General features: G+C 38.7%; 1 protein-coding gene across 21 annotated transcripts in view; it reads right to left on the reverse strand.

Annotated features, from left to right (window-relative positions):
* MYT1L (myelin transcription factor 1 like) overlaps window positions 1-19,851 on the reverse strand; it is a 664,471-nt gene that overhangs the window by 267,048 nt on the left and 377,572 nt on the right. For 20 of the 21 annotated variants that reach the window (XM_089686713.1, XM_089686712.1, XM_089686714.1 and 17 more), the window contains one exon: window positions 14,842-14,914. In XM_089686713.1, coding sequence (XP_089542839.1) covers window positions 14,842-14,914 — 73 coding nt within the window. Of the gene's footprint in view, window positions 1-14,841; window positions 14,915-16,629; window positions 16,653-19,851 lie in introns of those variants that run through there. The other variant, XM_089686720.1, reaches the window with a different exon arrangement.

The following is a 19,851-nucleotide window of genomic DNA, read 5'->3' on the forward strand; positions in this document are numbered from 1 at the left end:
CAGTATGATAATGTCACTGAGCTTGATGCCTTTCCTTATGCATTTCATCAGTTACTTCCTCAGAACTGAATACCACAAAAAGCAGAGGAAACTATTGATCAACCAGTGGTGGCCAACCTTACCAAAAGTTGGTATTAAAATTGGCCCATGGGCAATTCTAGAAGAGCATTTGAGGGCAGTAAAAACCAGAGGAAGAATAGTACATCCTATTGGTCTGGGGTCGCAAAGGAGGTAAAAATGTACAGTGCCTAATGCCCTGTGTGTCAGCTTTATACTGTACATCAATGCCGAACTATAAACTACTCAGCCAAAACAATTTCTAAAGAGCTCTTTCAGATTTGCAGCTAGATAGGCATTGCCAAAAAGGTCCTTGCAAATCAAGGTGCACCATTTATTGTGTAACTAAATAACATAGCAAATTAATTAAAGTAACGCAATTGTGCACTTCAGTGCACCACCCTAAATCAGACGCATTAGTCAAAAGTGGTGAAGAATGCGCCAAATTCATGTACCTGTCTAGAACTTGTACTTGAATTTGGCTCAGGCTGACCCACTTTCACAATGCACGCGACACACTTTTCAATGCGACACAGTGTAGAAATGTTGCATTCAATATGACACAATATAAAAGTGGCGCATTTCAAAACTACTTGACTTTGTTGCGCAAAGCGTTGTCAGAATCAAAAGTGTTGCAAACGTTTCATGAATTTGGCACAAAACAGTAACAAGAAGGATTAACAATACAAAAGTGGCCAGCAGCTTTATTGAATCCCCCCCCCCCCAAGGTTTGTTGTAGAAAGTGGTGGATAAAGATAAAAGATTGTCTAATATCTTCCTTTATGTTTGCTATCAGGAAGGTCAAACAGTCCTTCACAGGCTTTTCTTACTTTAAGTTACTGCATTCGAGGCACTCAAGGGGGCTGTTAAATATTGCAAAGGAAACTTAAGAAACTTAGAGTTCCCCCCTCACAGAACCTGATGGAGTATACTGTGCATTGATCTGTAACTTTTTACTTGGCAATAGGATGTTGGTATCAGTCCCCAAGATGGAAAGTAACTTCCTAGCCAAATGGCAGGGCCCTTATGAAGTAATATAGACAATAGGTGAAGTCACTTACAAAATTAGCCAGCCAGGGAACCTGAGTAGATCTGTCATATGAATTTGTTAAAACCAAGGAAGGATAAGGAATCCTTAGTAGCTCAGATTTCACTTATACCTGTTCAGTCTGATCCTTTCATTCTTAGCAGACACTTTGTTTGAATGCTTAGTATCATGTTATGCATGCAATGTCGTCTCTTTGCCTTTAAATAATTTTGCCCCTTCCTTAGTCCATAGTTAGAGGATGATTTGTGCATTAGGTCCCTCCATCTTTTCAGTGCCCTTAATATTCCTATAATCTCAATCTTGAGCACATGTATATTGCTAGAGCAGAAAACATTTTTTGACCTATCCGATGTTCATTTATTATGATCTGCACACGTTTTGGAATAAAGATTTTCTATGATCTACAAGATAGCATTTGGATGGAGTCACTGTCTGCCAAAGCTTCTGAGATTGTAAATTACAGCTATCTTGCCACAACTGGATAAGTACAGAGATCATACTTTCGATGCTTAAGCTGGGGAGGTAGAACAAACAGAAAATTAAAAACCTTTTGCTCCAAAACAGAAATGTGTTTTTAGATTTGCCCTGATGAATTTCTCGGACTGAACATTGGGGTTTGGTTTAGGTGACCTCAGTGTGAGACCTTTTGGTCCTTCTGGGTGGGACCCACACTCGGCGGCTTACTTGGGGGCTGGCAGATGATGACAGACTGGTTTTAATTTTAATATGTCTACCTTTGATGTAATTGCATTTACTTTGGATGGTATGTATTCAATTGAACACTACACGGTCTGTATATTTAGTTTAAATATGTACAACATTGTAATTGTTATTTATTATTGTCACCGGTCCCCCACACGCCACACCCACAGCGACTAGCTAACCGAGGCGTGCCCGTGCGTCCGTGACTTGGGGTAAGAGGGAATAAAGGGGCCTTAACTTTGAATATATAAAGCCGTATATAAGACCAGCCGTGATGTATGTTCACAGCCCACACTACCTTTTGGCCACCACCAGAGGGAGACTCTACTCCAATCCAGCTGGCTGACCACACACTGGCAGATACAATCTTACATACAATCTTGTGCACTAATTAGGGTTGAGGAGCAGCCTAGCGATCGACACACCCTTCTAGGATTCCTCCAGCTATCCTACAACCCAGAACCCTGGTGTGAATCACTCTTCCACTGTCCCCACACCCCCAAACCAGACACACCACAAAAGGTAGCCTGCCACCACCCAGCAGTTTATCCGCAGAACAGTCTGCTGAGACACCACACACACACAGATCTCCATCTGGCAGATCTGTTACCTTTTACAATCTGCACGCAATCTGCCCACACAGAGTGCAATTGCATACAGATTGACAATGAGCTTGACCGAGCATTTAAAGGCACTAAAATACAATACAATCTAATCTAACCCAATCTAATCTCTCCAATCTAATCTCTCCAATCTAATCTCTCCGAAGATATGACACCGTGCTTAAATACACAGAAGTCACTAATTAATTTTAAGATTTAATATCCCGAAAGTGAGCAGTGCATAAAATATGTACAAAATATAAAAAGTTACAGAAATACAAAAAATACAAGAAGACACACAAATGACTATTCACTATAAAATAAAAGGGAATAGAAAACAGAGATAAAACTTTTACCAAGATCTATCCTGTGACTGAAGCAAGTCAGGAAGAAATAGCAATCCGTTGGTCGATCGTACCAGCTCCACACGAATTACCCTGTCCCAATGTCCGGGTACTCAATTTATGGGGATATGGACGTAGGCGGGACATTAGTCTTCGACCAGTTGACCCTAGGGGGTGTTCCTGCACCCGCCCACAGGATGTTCTGGGTGCTGACCTGCCCAAGTTCAATTGGACCAAGACCGGCTTGCAACACCAAGTCGGGGATTGGATTTCCGACACCAGCACATCAGTCCGATCGCGACAGTACCAAACACTGTTCGACTGTCGCACTCCAGCGCCACCTAACCATTTCCTGCATTTTTCTGGCATTCTACCTAATCCACAAATACGTTTTTTATATGCCGATGTGACCCACCGAGTGCAACATCAGCAGGGAGTATTTTCATCTCTTCAACTAATATTTTAGCCTTTATGAGGGATGAAACATACTTCTTTGATGTATGTATATTCTTTTAGAGCTCATCAATGTCGGATTGGAGACCCCCTGGTGTCTGCAGCCGAACTGTCTCCAGCCATTTCCTTCCAACCAGTTTCCCCAGAAGGTGACAAAATCTTATTAGCACTTAGGTGTCACATCCAGAGGAAACTAGTCAGTTCAGATGCTAATTTGATGACCATCTGTCTCTGAACACCTCTGACTGAAGCTACATCTACTTCTGAAGAACAAGGACTGAAACTACATCTACGATTACATTGTCATATCTTATCTACTCAAATCTGTACATTCATGTCACCTTTCTGTCACAATTATATTGTAGAATCTGTTTCTACCATCCTCCTCTTTAATTTACCCCTGATGAAAGATATTTGTCTGAAAAGCATAGGGGTGTGCCACTGAAGAAGCTTTGTCTCTTCATATCCACTAGTAGGAGAAAGAGAATGTGCCACAAACATCAAGTGTATGTCCTCTGTTCCTGAAGATGTAGCCATCTAGATTCATTTTTTATACAATTTTCCTTTGATTTTGTATGCTTTTATCATGTTGGAATACAGCTTTTTTGTATTTTACCTGAGACCTTTGTGAAGTTGCATTAAAAGTGCTGTTTCACTATTGGATTTTTTTCTGATCAGAAAAAATTACAGTAACAAGGGCTGGATCAAACTACAACAGGTGTGCCAGACATGCTTACTTTTTATTTAACTATTTAATTTTTTTTTTACTTTAAAACTTTTGTTATTGTAACTACTTACGCCTGATAAATGTATTCAAATCCCTGACACTTTTGGTTTTGCACATAGATGGGAAGGAAATATAAATAAAGGCATGTGAATTAAAAATAGGAATTCATACACCGAATAAAGAATACAACATTTTTGCAATAGTGGCCCCTAAACATGAAAAATCATATCCTCTGAATATGCAATGGCTGCCTCTACTGTTAGTACTAGAAATCAGACTTCTATACAGTGATCTATTAATACATATTGTGAGAATTATATTGATACTACATTATTCCCCTTCATATGAGCAGTAGTCAGTGTTGGCCTACTTTTGCAGTGACCTTTCCTTTCACTGTCAGGTTTACAGCACTGCAGGATATATGTGTCTGCACCTATAATTCACTCAGCTCTGTTTTATATAGGTTTAATAGAGAGTGAACAATGGCTAGAAGTCTAGACAGGAGATGTTGCTATTTTGAGACTCCGGATTCCAGGCAAGCAGCAACAAATACAGATGAAATACATATAGGGGAGCTGTTACACCTGGATTTGTATTTCCTCCCATCAAGTCCTGAGATTTACATAGCTCTGCACACAGAACAACCATGTCTGGTAGAACCTAATTTATCTTTGCTGTGATTAAAGTCAGCACTCCATGTGTGTGGCCTCCTAAGTCTGATGTTTGTTTGGTCCAAGGAACATGTAAAGATTAAAATCACATAACTTATTTCTTAGTTTTGCAGGCTTCCTTCCTCCCTGTTATGGATCACTCTTCTCCAGCCTCATAGTCACTCCCTCACTACCGTCATCAAAAACAAATCAAGACAAGTGGTCACTGCTTGTTCTGCAAGGACCCTTCCAAATTCTGGGGTTGCAGTGGGAAAAAGAAAGAGAATCAGCTTCCGCAGGATGGAGAATTAAGGTGAGTAATCCTCCGCACTCCCCTAGAATACAAGAATTAAAACATGGATATATGGGAGAAAATCCATGTTTTTTTTTATTAGCTGGAGTCCAGCTTTAAATAATACAGTTAGGTCTTGTCCTTCGTCTTGCCTGTGACTGAATAGTGAAAGGAAAAGCAGCAGACTGCGGAGCTCGGTCACTTATCACACTCCTCCTATCAGCGTGTTTTTTGTTAACAGAGGACTGCAAGAGGCTGATATCTACACTGCTTGCTGAAAAACGCATTTAATTATGTGTTGATGAATACAAAATTACTTTAATGTGTGTCTCTTATTCAGCTTGAAATGTGAACTCCAAGCAATTGAACACACAATATGCAGTTATATATTCGATAAACGAGAGAGAGAGAAAGAGAGAGAGAGAGAGAGAGAGAGAGAGAGAGAAAGGGCACCCCTGCCATGGGCTGGCTAAATTTAGTGCATAGCTCTGCTGTACCCAGAAATTAATTTTTTAATTCTATTCAGGTTTATCCCTAAACCTAGCTGCTGATTGCTTCTTCCTGCTTTTGGAAGGATGTTCCATAAGTAGTGCAGGAGGTTCAGTCAGTGGATTATGAATATTTATCTGACCTTGGCCAATCTCTGGGAGGCTGGCCCAGAGGCTGTGGCTGGGGATAGGATAAATGTTTGAGAGGGTCTGACCAGACATGGCTCTCCAGGAGTCCCCATCATGCCCCGTTAGGCAGCATGTGTGTGACGCAGAAGAGCTACTGCTGATTATTCTCAGCAGTTGCTGTTGCTAAAGGCCTGAAGTAAGCTGGACCTAAGAAAACTAGCTGGAAGACATGCACTACCTGTAGAAGCTGGGTTGGAGAGGGAAACCTTTAATTGAAGAGAGTTGAAGGAGAAGTTGGTAGAAGCTGCTCCTGGACATTGTGAATAGGACCTTTCACCTATAGCACCAAGTGTGAAGGTGTTTTGAAGGTTAGATGACAGAGGTTGCTGAAAGGACTGTGACTGCTTGCATTGGGTCTTAGATTCAAGAGCTGTCCTTTCCACCATCAGCATTATTGTGAGGCTGCTACTTTAAGGCCCAAATCTGCTGAAACAGGATTTTTCAAGAAATCTGTCCATTAATACCTGCATGTGCTTTTGAATATCCTCTACCCTTATCCCTTCTTCTTGCCTATGTTCAAGATCTGCAATAAATCTTCAAAAGATACCCCTAGACTGAGCTTGAATTTGTTGGTGTGCTTCTGGGGCTGGTTCCAGGAGTAATGGCCTCTTAACTCGTAAAGGAGGCCTGGTATATTTCCAGCAGCCCCTCTGGGAGGTAGTGCTACATATAATTTAAATATACTGTAGATACTTTACAGTATATGTCTGAATTTATCTTTATTCCAGCTTCCAGTAATCCCTTGCACTAGGACTAAGAGAGATGGCCAGCACTGATACACAATCTGACTTTAATGAATTACATAACGCTGTAGGTCTAAAACTGGAAATATGCTTTTGGGAGGGGAGAGCCCACCTACAGTAATCAGTTTGTTGATGTTCTTCAGCATCCAATCTGTGTTCCTTGAGTGTAAAGCTGGACATACATTGATCAAAATTTGACTTGTTCAGCAGGGACTGGCTGAATCTCAATCAGTTTGAGGCAGCCCTTGCTCAACAAAAGCCAATCGTTTGATGGACATCTGCAAAAGGGACGCGATGGAAATTTTTCTCAATCGTTGGCTGCAGCCAATTGGCTACAGCCACTGATCAATGTATTTTGAGAATGGAAAGTGCAACTGTCAGAATACAATGTCCAGGTGGGGGCGGGGAGCAGGATTCATCCATCCACCTTGTTTAGGTGGATTGAGGAACCTCTTTGTTTTATTTAATAAAGAAAAAAACTGTCAATGTATGGCCAGTTTAAGAGAACTTGTTGTCTCCTTACTGGCTTTGCAGTTTGGCAGGGTTGTTGTAAATCAGAATAGTGTCTAAACTGAATCCTAAATATTTGGACACGTAAAATTGTTCACATACTGTACATGTATTTCAGCTTTTTTTTTAACTAATCACTGTGGATGTCTGGCTGGAATTCAGTAATGATTGGAATGTTATTTCCTATTTATTTTTATTTCTATAAAGTGCACATGCCTTGTAGAGCTTTACAGGTAATACCGAGCCAGCAATTACAATCTACATCTACCACATAAAGATATACACACAAATAAGCTGAACGTTAATTAACTCATCAGTATGCTTTGGACTGTCAGTATACATGCAGACCTCCTATTGACAGTGTCTTAGTGGGGATTAAACTCTGGACCTCATTACTGAAAGCTAACAGTGCCAACCACTTAGCCTCCATGCAGTCTGCAGTGCTAACGTCTTTCCTACCTCTTAAAATTCGTCTATGGGCCCATAAAACTTGCTAAACTGACATATTGCAGACATGCTTAGGTGCATGTTAGTGTGGATCTATTGTAATGCACCATCTAAAACCTGGGGACATTTCATCATGCAAATAGAAATCAACTTCATGGATTTGGCCCTCACCTTCCTACCTAATGAGCTTCACTTTTGTCCAAGCAATATTGTGAGGCCAGGGAGAACAGTCAAGTAGCTGGTTAAATGATGGGAAGGCACTGGATTTTTGGAAGTCACAATCTGCTGTACAGGACACATCAACATGAGGGAACCATGAATATGCCTGCAAATAATATCAGTTTATTATGTTTTAAGAGTCCTCAGGTTTAAATCCTAAAAAAAAAAAATAATATTTTGCTAGAAAATATGGTTTTTGGTTCAGTACTAAAGAACACTTACAGGTGAAAAATTTTAGTCCTTTATCCTGTACATTAAAATATGCTGTACCTATTTCTAGCATATTGTATATGCAGTACATCTCATTGTGACTTATCTATTAGCATGTGTCAGATGATCATGTTACTTGGCCTTCTTTTAATTCATGTACAATGTTTCTTCTTGCTGTACATTAGTCAATAGATATCACCTTGGCCTTATCACATTTAGCATATAGAACACTCTGAAGATACACTAGGAAAAATTGCATATTTAATGCTTTCAAACATGTTCAATAGCATCTAAAGTAAATCTGTCTCAATAAAGGGCAATCCTAACTGAATGTATGATGAATAAAATATATAAGCAAAGGTTATGCTAAATTGATCAATTGATCCAGATACAGAGGCAACTAACCTAAATGCAAATTTGACTTTTCCTGGGAATGCCAAATTTAATCCCACCCCTTCTGGAACCTCCCATTTGTTCCTTTAATGAGCTTGATTGCTTCATTTGAACAATGGGTATGGTTGGGGGGGTGGGGACAAGCTTGACTTTACAGTCAGAGTTAATATTTTCATTTGACACCATTCACCTACTATATACTGTATCTCTGCATCTATTATTCATTATAATATGCGGTTTACATTAAAGTGATATTAAAGGTAATTATTTTAAATTAAAAAACATGTTATACTTAACTGCTCTGTACAATGGGTCCCCCACCAGTGCTCCTGGCCCCTCCCTCCTGCCAAGTGTAAGTTGCTTGCTCTAGAGGCACCCAAGCAGGCTTGCTCCTGAGCCACTGCTCTGCATGTCCATTCACACACAGAGATGCACCTTGGTGCCACCTCCTCTCTCTCCTCATTAGCTCACTGGCTGTGATTTACAGCAGCAGAAGCAAATGTCTCAACCAAAGAGGGAGAGTTCCCGGAGAGCTGAGGCTTTTGTACACTGAACTGCGATGAGCTCAGGTAAGTATTAGGGGGGCTGCTGCACACTGAAGGTTTTTTACCTTCATACATAAAAAACCTTGAGCCTTTACAATCACTGCTTATTGGTATGTTCTATACACGGTATGCTCAGTTTTAGGGGTCTAAGTTTGTGACAGGCTTACTTTAAATTAGCAGGTGTGACTCTGATATTTGCTATGTACATATAAGAAGTGCAATTTTTTGATACAGGAATTCACACCAAGCACTCCCATCGTGTACATGTCTATATAGCTTGAAGGCAACACTGATTACTAAAAGTACATAAAGTGTGCTGAAACTGTCTTCTGTGCTTCTGAATTTGTGTTTCCCAAGTAAATAGTTCTATCCTTTAAACAGCAATCTGACAGTGGTAGCAGTGTTCACAAGAATTTGTGAAATCTGTGCTATCGCTGATCTAAAATTAAGAAAAAGGAAAAAAGAAGCAGTGCTGGTGATAGAGGAGTGCTACATATTTCCAGGCTAGGGGATTTATCATATAAGCTTTGTTATAGTTTCTTTAATGCATTTTACTATGTTTTTCTAACTATCTAATTTGCCAATTCATTTATTCTCCCCAACAGAAACCAAGTTCCCTTGCAATTACTTTTATTTTGTTTCAATTATCCACACACATACTAAAGCAATTACTCATAGTAGTGATTTAGAAGTTACTTTATAGCAGGTTTGAGTATGCAGAACAAAGCTGGTTTCTGATGGGCTACTTTGTAGGAAGTTCATAAATTAGTCCCGTTTATATAAACTCATAAAGAAGACAATGTTGGAAAGATACTGTTTCAATGATGTGAGGTCTACTCTTGACTTAGTACAGATATTTCAATGACTATATGACAGTAACTGAGTTGTCATGTCCTACCGAGCTTTTTAATTTGTTTTATTCTGTTTACCATTCATCTTACAGTACAAGTTACCTGTACTATCTTCATAGTAAAAGTGTAAAGCTTATCCTATGACTTGACAGTTGAAATTATTTAAAGGAGATCAGTTTATCTGATCAGAACTTAGGATAAATGTTGCTGTCTTATCTCCACATTAAACTGTCTCTGTGCAATGCATTCTTTCTGCTAATTTAGGGTAAATACTGCTGTCTCATCTCCACCTCAGGATAATTAGTCTATATGTTTTTGTCTGTTTGTGGTGATTGATTCTCACCTCCTTTTGCTTTTCTGTGATCAGAGAATCAATCATCTTTTATGACTTGGGCCTGTGTCTTTGTGGCTGGTCTTTTTTGACCAACAACTCCCCCCCAATTCATGTGATCTTTATCAGTTCCTAATTGGGGCAGAGATGAGTTGCTTATTTGATCATCTCCCTATAAATTTAGACCAGCTCATGGGGGAGCTCACAGACAGGGGGAGACAGTCGCAGATGGGGGGGCATTTTTCCTGCTAGAGTGCTGGCGTGAGAAGCAGAGGTTGAACACAACAGCTTAACTAAAGCAGGATAACTCAAGCAGCAGGATAATACAACAAGGAGCTCTACTGCACGCTGGATGAACTGCAAGCAAACACCCTTGGAAACCTCTCCAACATGTCTGTTTCCCACTCCATCTACCCTTTAATATCCCGCCTCTACTCCTCCTTTTCATATTACTATCCTGTGTTCTCAAAATGTAATTTCTTTACCCCTCTGCTCCACCTTAAAGCTTATACATCTCACCCTCACTTCTACCATATCCCTACTACTGATGGGAATACATTAGACCTTGTTTTCTCCCATCTTTGCACTCCCTACAACCTCACAAACACCCTCTTTCCTCTCTCTGATCACAATCTCATCACCTTCACAATGTCCTCATCTTCAAACTCCTATTCCTCCAAGCAGCAAACAATTACATGCAGAAATCTTCACAACTTAAACCCTTCTCTTTTCCACTCTACAACTGACCGCCTCTATGACAGAATCTCTCCCCTGACCTGCCCTGACCTGGCCACTGCTGTCTACAACAGTTCACTTTCATCCACACTAGACTCACTTGCTCCCCTAACTACACGATGTATCAGACCCCGACCATTACAACCATGGCAGACTGGCGACACCAGAAATCTTAAGAGACATAGTCGAGTCATGCACTGGAGCGATTGTGGCATAAAACCAAATCTCAGCAAGCTTTCACCCTATATAAATCTGCTTACTTAACACACAATTCTTCCCTCCATGCAGCCAAACAAGCCTACCTTGTCACTCTTATTAATACCTTGTTATCCAGTCCTCATAGTCTCTTCTATACATTTAACTCTCTACTTTCTCCACCTTCACCTCCACCTAGTACCTCACTCACTGCTTACAAGATTGCAAATAATCTCAAAAACAAGATTGACGCAATTTGCAGGGGCATCTCCGCTACACAGACATCTATTCCACTTAGCGCACCTTATACTAAACCTCTCTCAACACTTTCCTCTTCTGACCTTGCTACTACTGAAGAGGTCACTAATGTTTCCTCAGAAGCCCGTCTCACCACCTGCCCCCTGGATCCTGTCCCCTCACAACTACTACGGCCACCCTCTTCTATCCTATGCTTCCTCACTCACATTTCTAATTTCTCCCTCTTTAATGGTGCCTTCCCCACCCCTCTAAAGCATGCACAGATCACTCCCATACGTAAAGAGCCCTCGTTGGACACCTCCAACCTGAATTTAAGACCCATTTCCCTGCTCCTGATTACCTCTAAACTCTTAGAATGCTTAGTCTACAATCACCTGATCTCCTACCTCACTGACAACAACCTTCTTGATCCTTTACAGTCTGGCATTCGCTCACTACACTCAACTGTTACTGCCCTACTAAAACTCACTAATGATTTACTAACTGCTAAAACCAATGGCCACTACTCTATACTCTTACTACTTGAACTCTCTGGGGCTTTTGATATTGCTGACCATCCCCTCCTCCTCAAAAAACTCCACTCTCATGGCCTCCGAGACTCTGCTCTCTCCTGGTTCTCCTCCTACCTATCACAGAGCTCCTTCAGCGTTACCTATAACTCTGTCTCCTCCTCTCCTCTTCCTCTTTCTGTAGGGGTCCCTCAAGGTTCTATCCCTGGACCCCTTCTCTTCTCCATTAACACCCCCTCCCTTGGTAGCTTGATAAACTCCTATGGCTTTAGGTACCATCTCTATGCTGATGACACACAAATCTATCTTTCTACTCCTCACCTCACCCCTTCAGTCTCCTCTCGCATCACAAACCTACTAAGTGACATATCGGCATGGATGTCACTCCACTTCCTCAAACTCAATCTTTCTAAAACTGAGCTTATACTATTCCCTCCAGCCTGTGCCCCCTCCCCTGACTTCTCCATCAAGATCAATAATACAACCATCAGTCCCTCCCCTCATGCCAGGGTACTAGGTGTAATCCTAGACTCCCATCTGTCCTTTCAGCCCCAAATCCAATCACTGTCCAAATCTTGTAAACTTCACCGCCGCAACATCTCCAAGATACGCCCATTCTTAACCTCAGCAACTACTATTCACTCCCTGGTTATCTCTCACCTTGACTATTGTAACTCCCTCCTCATTGACCTACCTTATCGCAGGCCATCCCCTGTTCAGTCTATCATGAATGCTGCTGCCAGACTCATCCACTTTGCTAACCATTCAATAACTGAATAACTACCATCCCTCTCTGCCTGTCCCTCCACTGGCTTCCCATTGCCCAACGAATAAAATTCAAAACATTAACAATAACATATAAAACCAATTATAACTCTGCCCCAAATTACATCACCAATCTTGTCTCCAAATATCACCCAAACTGTCCTCTCCGCTCCTCGTTTGACCTCCTGCTCTCTAGTTCCCTTGTCTCCTCCTCCCATGCTCATCTCCAGGACTTCTCCAGAGGCTCCACATCCTCTGGAACTCTCTACCCCAATCGCCTACTCTGCCCACTTTTAGGCAATTTCTGAAAACCTCTCTCTTCAGGGAAGCCTATCCTGGTTTCAGCTAATAACGGAAACTTTTATTATTCCTACCAGTCCATCCCCCACAGTTATTACCTTTTGTACCACCAGCCCCTCCCTCTTAGATTGTAAGCTCCGAGGAGCAGGGCCCTCCTCACCCTCTTGTATTGAACTGTATTGTTGCTATATTGTCTCCATTTTTATTGTAAAGCGTTGAGCAAACTGTTGGCACTTTATAAATCCTGAATAATAATAATAATCTGAAGCTTCAGCGTTTTGTATACTACAGGTGTGCTTTGAAAGATATGAAGCTGTTCATTTTTTCCCTGTTTATATGAAGGTATACATTTGTGTCTTCTTTGTCTTTAAGAAAAAAATATTACTGTTTATTTAACTAGGTCCCCAAGCCCCAGGTATGAACTTAATTACTTGATGTGACTATCATGCATATTCAGCAAAGCTAAGAGCAAAGTTCAGCAGCTCATATCAAACAACAGAATTACTTTTTATATGATTTGACTTATGATAGAAACACAGGACCACCATTGTTGACCTTCTTTAGCAAATGCTAGTTTCTTGGCTACTATACTCACTGGCTTCAGAATCACAAAGCTGTCAGTAAAGTCAATAGAAAGTCAGAAGTTCTTATCTGAATACTTGTTTCAGTTCAATGGCTCAAAGTTGCAAGCCAGCATTATAGGAGGAAACTACAATTTACAGAAGCAAAGCTCACTAATGGCAGCCATCCTGTTTTCTTCTTGATAGGTTTCTATTAACTTTCATTAAGCAAAATTCTTATTTGGTTAGGCTTTCAAGCACTCATTCCCTGATTTATACAACATATCTAGTTCTGGGGCACCATGTCAAAACTAGTTTGTGCTACATTAGTAGGAGAAACACAACTAGTAATCATATCTTCACTTTTCTTTCACTAAATTAAGCAAATCTTCTCTACTACTTTATTAAATCAAAATTATAAATGGCATGAAGGGGAAATGTAAATATCCGCCCTGATGATATCCACCAGCACTTAGGAAAAACTGAAACATCTGTCTAGGTATACGTCACCTTTAAATATGCACTTATTCAGTAAAGATTCAAAAGAAACTTGAAGATGCATTGAGTGCAGTAACCCAAAACAACCAATAACAATTCATCTATTTAACTTACCCAACTATAGTTAAAAGTAATTGGCTGCTATGGGTTTCTTGAAGTTGGAAACCTACACTGCCTTATTGCATGAGTCTATTATGATTCTGCATCAGGACACTGTTGTGTCCTGCCACATCTAGAATGTTTCCAAACATATTATGTTAAAACCTCCTGCTCCATAAATAAAAATAAGTCTAATTGGAGGACCTGCTATGTTCCACATAGTAGTCAACCAGCTTTATTCTCTAACTGGCACAAGAAACATTAAAATTGTTGTCTTATTTTGGATAACAAGGAAAGAAGTATTTTTAACTATAAGGTCTGCTGTTCCATATTCCCTCTTGATGGTATGACCTAGAAGTTTATCTGGCACTCACAGATAGGGCAAAGTCCAAGCAGTTCTGAAACTACACAAGCAGAAAACATGTTCTCAACATACCTAGAAAATTTCAACAATTTACCAATCTGTGGCCACAGCCCCACATCAGAGCCACTCTTTCAGGTTTCTACTAGCAGAATCTAATAGATGGTTCAGGGAACATATTTTTTTCTGGCAACTTTTTAGAAATAAGGTTGAATGTGACTACCACAAGATTAATGAAATAAAGTAACAGTTTACTTTTGCCATTTAACCATACTGACTATTAAATACCATTAGATTAATTTATGAAATTGGTTAAAGCAGACTGTCAATTAAATTGGAGATGCTTTTATATTTGTGAACATGTGAGAGTCCATTCAAAATAAAGGATTTACTTAAAGCTGTAATTAATAGAATTCACCCAGAGCATCTTCCTCTGGAGATATCTGGTATGGGGGCCAACTATTAACCCTATGAAAATAGATATTTCTGGTTGGACATTAGTTGGCCAAGTAGATAACTGTTGCTTTACACCACAGAGCAAATCAGATTCTGATTTTTCCAGCGATACCATGAAAACAAAATCTAGACTAAAGATTTTTTTCTGAGTTATACATTCAACTATCCCTTTACCGTCCCATTCTGTAGTCAAGTGTCTTTTGTATATGCAAACAAATAATAGACAATTTCCTGTACTGACAGCATAAATAAGAATATACATTGCAATCCTACTGTGCCTACAAACATATTTTTTTTTAAATACCTGAGCATTGGAAGCGTTGTCAGCTTGTCTGAAGGATGGAGGGGAAAGAAGAAAGGGAGCCCACAGGGAATGTCTGAAAAGAATAGACAAGAGAAGCATATGGTTACCCCTAGTTCTTAAAAGTACAATCCAGTCAAACACATTCAGACTGACCCAAGAGATACAAGCTGCCTGCTTAGCTTCTCTAATTTTCTTCTTGAAATTCTTCTTCTGAACCTGACTTGCCCTGCCTGCTAGTTTTTTTTTTCATAGTAGCCATTATGCTCTTTGTCTGAGTGGCCTTGAGTCTGAGCTGGAGAACATATGTGCCTGTATGTTACAGCTGTACTCCAGGCAGATGTAAAAAAAATACATTATGTATTATATGGTTATGTATTCATAAAAAAAAAAGTTAGATATACATGCTAACTTTTAACATTTTGTTTTCTAAAACACTATGCTATGCTAAACAACGGCCGTTTTTCAAATTAAATATTGTCTTCCTTTCTTGGATCTAAATGCAATGACTGCATAGCACTTCTCAGGATGTAATGGTCGCTTCCCTTTCCATTGGAAGCCCGTGTGACAGAGTGACACCAGAGCTGTACAATTGGTAGACAGGGACAGAGCTTTGAAGAAAATCTAATGCCAAAACTTTTCTTTTCATTTTCTGTAGAATAGTTAATGGTTTAAATACCCATTTTTTTTTTTACATTGGGGAGATTTCCCTTCATAGCCTGTCCTATAAACACAAAAGGAAGTGAAAGGAAATCTTTACAAAGTGAGCAAAATGCACCCTGAGACAGCTATAACCTAAAAAATATTCTCATTTTAAGATTTTCCCTTTATTCCCGTTCAATAGACAGCTCAAAATTTTGGATTTTAACTAATTTTTAGTCCAGGTGGCAGTAGCCACCAGGATGAAGAGAAACAGTCAATCCCCTTTCGGCAGCAAAAAATTCCTGACATTGCATGTGACATCCCTCTGCTCCATTCAAAACCACACTAACAAAAAATATTTTTGTTTGAATACACTTTAAATGTATTTAAAGCCCAACTCTAGTATAAAGTAGAACTCCAGGATAAGCAAACATTATCTCAATAGCAAAGGTATGTGTATTCTTACTTAAATATTAGTGTCCTTTGTGTATTTCTTCCAGATCTGTGCAGTAATCCAGGGTGAAACTTGCCTCTGTATAGAAGCTTTCTATATTAAGATTAAGGATGATGTTTGAGTTCAGGGTGATGCAGGGTTCGCCCCGAATTCTAGATGTTCGTGATTTGGCAAACAGGTGAGCTAAATAGCTTGTTCACTCGCCCAACACCCGCCCACTATGCAGGAAGTCATTGGGTCATCCTCCTAAAACTCATATCAGACCTCCATCCTGGATAAGAGTCTGCATAAATGTGGAAGGAAATTCACAGCCACTAGTTTATAAACAGAGTGAAGTGGCTAGAAACTGTTGTTTCCCAGCAACTTAAATGGAATTAAATTTTCCCTGCAAAAGTAATTTTTGCTTTATTACATTGTACAAGTATGCCACTTCACAGGTAGGTTTAGAGCATCTCTCATTTTTTTTGTTGACCTTTAAACCTTTTTTAAAATTGCTGCTTCCCTCCAAATGGTGTTTTAGGCTGTTTTGCTCTTTATATGTCCCCCCTGGCAGGGCCCAGCCCTTTGTTTAACAAACCCTTTGCCTTTAGCCTAAAATGGATACTAAGCACACTGTTAAATTTGCATTATCTCTTCTCTTTTTGTATGTGGATGATGGCACTGTAATTGTTTTAATAAAAAAAAAATCTAAGTACCTTTTTCCTAATCGATATACAGTTCTCACATGACTCATTTCCATCCCAACCTGTCTGCAGGGAAACATAAGCAGGAGGAGCTTCTAGTCCTCTGCTGCTGGTCACATGTTCAAAAAAAAAAACAAAAAACAATGGAATACTGAGTAAAAATAAGCACATAATACCAATAAACTGTTTTAAATTGGCATACAAATATATATTTGAAATTAAATCTTTATTATTTTGTGGAAATAACATGGTGTGGGCAGATTTCACACCCCTCCAGCCTGTGTCTTAGAATAAGAGGGAGGTGATTTCTCCATTAATCTACATGTAATATTTCCGCCCCTATTGTGTTTAGCTGGTTAGTGGGTATGGAGGAGAGGAGTGGGCATTCCCATATGGAAGAAAAATATATTTGAAATATATTTTTAAAATATTCTTCTCAAATATATTGCCATATATTTGAAATGGTACAATTTTGACCATATTCAATATATTTCAAAATATGTATATATATATATATATATATATATATATATATATATATATATATATATATATAATATGTATAAAACATATTTTTAAAAATACATTTCAAATATACTGCATGTCTTTAACAATACAAATCTATATTTTTGGAATGCATTTACAAATATATGTAAGAATATATGTTAAAATTACTTGTTTATGTAAAAAAAAAACTGAAGAATATATTTTTAAAAATATATTTTTTAATGTATTCTTCAGATTTATTTTAAAGAAATACAGTATATTTGAAATTTATTTTTAAAAATATTTTCTTATATTTTGTAATAAAAATGCATTTCAACATGCAGTATATATATATATATATATATATATAATATATAATATAATAATATTATTATATATTAATATAAATGTATATATACATATTTTGAAATATATTGAATATGGCCAAAATTTTCAAATATATGGCAATATATTTGGGAAGATTATTTTTAAAATATATTTCAAATATATTTTTTTTCCATGTGGGTTTACCACTGTATAAACACTCACGTGTGACTTTATAGTCACATGGGCTGTTCAGATGTGATAGGGAAGAAATTTTCAACATAGAAACTCACTGAAAACTGAGCATGAGCAGAGTTGCCTCTACAGCTGAATTGGGGGCATGAACAGAAGGTGGAGATAGAGAGCAGCAGAATCAACGAGGTTTTTTGCAGAATGCAGAAAACAAATCTTATAGTGACTGAGTGAGTATGAACAAGCGTTGCATGACCGCGCAATTGCAAGTTAAAGTAACGCAGCGCCGTATCGCAAAAAATGGCCTGGTCATGAATGGGGGTTAAATCGTCTGGAGGGCAAGTGGTTAAAGATGGGCAAAATTACATTTCACAGGTATACGTGAAATCTAGACATCACCATATATTGAAAATAGGCTCCCCTTCCAACAAAAGCAAGTCATAGGAAATAATGTGTGCCATGTTAATGATCCACCAAAAAGGTAAGCATGGAATGCACTGCATCTATCATGCTATAACTTTGCATAACAAATACTAGAAATGATATTTTAGACCCCAGGCTACATAGTTTTCAGTGATATAGTGCAAGGTGCAATATTCCTCTTGCATGAGGTGAAAAGTCATTGAAAGTCACAGGCATAAAGAACGTATTGTTATATTCAAAGCATCCTAAGACTGTTTGTATTGTATATACCAGCAGCTGGTAACAATTGATTCCCACACTAGTTGTGTAAATATATATTTGGTTATACAAAGGGTAAAAGGTTCCCTACTCCTTCAGCATGACAGTAATTTTGGTATATACGGTGTTCATCCTCCATTAAGGCAGCATGAAACAGACAGGTGTTCCTTTTATATACCTGAGATATTTTATTGACTCTACTGGTTGTTTGATAGGCAGTGTAATTTATAGTTGTATACTATTTTGCTTGAGGTGATTGTAGCTGTATTAGTGCATTTGCGGCAGAAACAATTGAGTACTGTCCGTGATACTTTTTTTATTTATTTGCACTAAAAAACAATTTTGAGGACAAGCTTTCGGGGAGTGTCCCCTTCTTCAGGTCCAAGCAGTACTTAGTACTTAGTACTGCTTGGACCTGAAGAAGGGGACACTCCCCGAAAGCTTGTCCTCAAAATTGTTTGTTAGTGCAAATAAAAAAAGTATCACGGACAGTACTCAGTTGTTTCAGGTTGTATACTGAATACAGTATGTGTTTTGTGATACCATTTTCTTTATACCTAGGGCCCCATGGTGATTTTAGGTATTTGTGTATATTTTATTTGAGATGTTGGACTAATACAAGATGTTACTTTACATATTTGTCTAACATCAACAGTGCAAATTTTGTGTGACTTAGACTGCATTCACATTTGAGTGGCTTCTTTAATACTAAGTATTTGTATTAACCTTTTTGAGGTCATCTGAGGCTTGAATATTTTTTTTTAATTAATTGTATCCAATGAAAAGCTAGTTACTAGGGGAAAAATGTATGTGATGTACGCTTTCAAATGTTTTTTGCATGTTTTCTTCTTTTCTCCCTTTGGCACAAAAACACTTAAAGCTTGTAGCTTATGAGATGCTTATGTACTTTTTGGAGCTACGTGCTTTAATCACTTGAGCTCTAGAAGCTCTTGTGACTATATCATTTTTTTTTGCTATTCAGCACTGTGCTATTTTAACTGGCAATTGTGTGGTCATGCAACACTATATGCAAATGACATTTTTATCATTTTTTTTCACACAAATGGGCTTTCTTTCGGTGGTATTTGATCACCAAAGGGTTTTTAATTTGTTGTGATATAAACGAAAAAAGACATGAAAACCCCCCCAATATTTTCTACTTTCTCTTAAACATATCCAGTGAAAAAATAAATACAAATTCTTCATAAATGTAGGCCATAATGTATTTTGCTACATGTCTTTGGTTAAACAAAATCCCAATAAGTGTATAATAATTGGTTTGTGCAAATATTATAGCATCTACAAACTAAGGGAGGTGATCCCGACATGTAGTGGGACCGTAATAGTGTGGTGGGCAATCTGGCACTGACTGATGCTGACTGGGAGTTACACTAACTGACTAACTGATACTGACATCAATAGTGACACTAATACAGTGTTTGGTGCTAATACTGTACACTTTCACTGTATTAATGACATTGACTGGAAAGGGGTTAACAGCTAGGGACAAGCAAAGGACTAACTATATGCCTAACAATGTGCTCCTTTTAC

Source organism: Staurois parvus, unplaced genomic scaffold (assembly GCF_062004578.1).
Source record: "Staurois parvus isolate SC_StPar_1 unplaced genomic scaffold, SC_StPar_1.0 ptg000409l, whole genome shotgun sequence".
Classification (NCBI taxonomy): Eukaryota; Metazoa; Chordata; class Amphibia; order Anura; family Ranidae; genus Staurois; species Staurois parvus.